The sequence below is a fragment of the Gavialis gangeticus genome, unplaced genomic scaffold, assembly GCF_001723915.1.
Source record: "Gavialis gangeticus isolate Ggan-Ray unplaced genomic scaffold, GavGan_comp1, whole genome shotgun sequence".
Taxonomy (NCBI): domain Eukaryota; kingdom Metazoa; phylum Chordata; order Crocodylia; family Gavialidae; genus Gavialis; species Gavialis gangeticus.
In genome coordinates, this window is record NW_017729004.1 from 195,102 (window position 1) to 196,333 (window position 1,232).

General features: G+C 70.8%; 1 protein-coding gene across 1 annotated transcript in view; it reads right to left on the bottom strand.

Annotated features, from left to right (window-relative positions):
• The window catches only part of LOC109291056 (arf-GAP with GTPase, ANK repeat and PH domain-containing protein 3-like), a 42,845-nt gene that overhangs the window by 909 nt on the left and 40,704 nt on the right, over positions 1 to 1,232 (bottom strand). Inside the window, exons 7-8 of the mRNA XM_019507916.1 lie at positions 692 to 1,023; positions 1 to 141 (exon numbers count right to left, since the gene is read on the bottom strand). The exon at positions 1 to 141 is cut by the window's left edge and continues 2 nt beyond it. Coding sequence (XP_019363461.1) covers positions 1 to 141; positions 692 to 1,023 — 473 coding nt within the window. The remainder of the gene's footprint in view (positions 142 to 691; positions 1,024 to 1,232) is intronic.

Here is a 1,232-nt window from a genome sequence, read left to right on the forward strand (position 1 = left end):
GGGGGTCAGCGTGGAGAGGGCGGCGTCGCTGGGGCAGCCGTGCTGCAGCAGGATGTCGGCACACTCCTGGCTGCCAGCGCGCCGGGCGTACGCCAGGGGCGTCAGTCCACGGGCGTCCCGGCTCTTCACGTCCACCCCGTACTGCAGGGAGAGAACCGGCGGGTCAGGGCCCGGCAGAGGAGTCGGGCTGGCTGCGCAGAGCGGGTGGGCAGGGGCACGAGGGTGGGGGGGTATTCTGCTAGGGGGATTGCCCCGGTTTCTGGGCTGTGCACGATGCCCCCCATTTCTGCTCCACATGTCAGGGGGGTTTAAGCCTGCCCCAGAGGTGCTGGGGATGGGGCTGGGCTGGGCCAATGCTCCTCCTGGCACCAGCCCCGCAGGGTCCCGGCTGGAGGGTCTTGCCCCCGCGCTCAGGCTCAGCCGCACGCTGCGCTGGGGCAGGAAGGGATTTCCCCCCGCCGGGGCTGTGGCAGGGTGACTGTTGTATGGCTCCGAGGTTGGACATGGGGTTTGTCTGGGCTGGTTCGGATGGGGCTGATCCTGCCCTAAGCAGGGGACTGGATGTGACCCCACAGCTCCCTGCCAGCCCCCCAGCTCTGGGAGTCTGCGACTGTGAATGGGAGGGGGCTGCAGGGGCAGGTGGGCCCGGGGAGGCACGGGAGGGGGTGGGCAGGTGCCGGACGGGGCTCACCCAGATGAGGAGCTGCGTGAAGACGACGTTGGCCATGGCGCAAGAGAGGTGCAGCGCCGTGCGCCCATCGCCGTCCCCGTAGGTCTCGTTCACCTCCTCCTTGGTGCCGTGGGCCAGCAGCATCACCACCAGGCGCAGGTCGTCCTCCACCACCGCTCGCAGCAGCTGCTGCCCCAGCGGCACGTCCGACGGCGGCAGCGGGGCCACGAACAGCTTCTGCTCGTACTTAGCCCGGATCCAGCGCTCCTTCTCTTCCCTGCCGTGCGGGCGGGATATGGTCAGGGGGGCCATGCGGGCCAGGGCCCGGCGTCCCACGGCCTCTCGTGTGCACACTTATATGTGCAGCCCCGTGCACACCCCGGCCCTCGTGCGTGTGCTGCCCTAAACGAATGAGCCGGCCCCGGTGGGGGCACACACCCCAGGGCACATGCCGCCCCACCAGTGCCCGTGCTGGATGTGGCCAGACGGCCTGGCACAGCTCTGCGCGGGCCGGCGGCAGGGCCGGGGGCGGTGGCGGTGCCGGGGACCGCGGCGGGCGTTA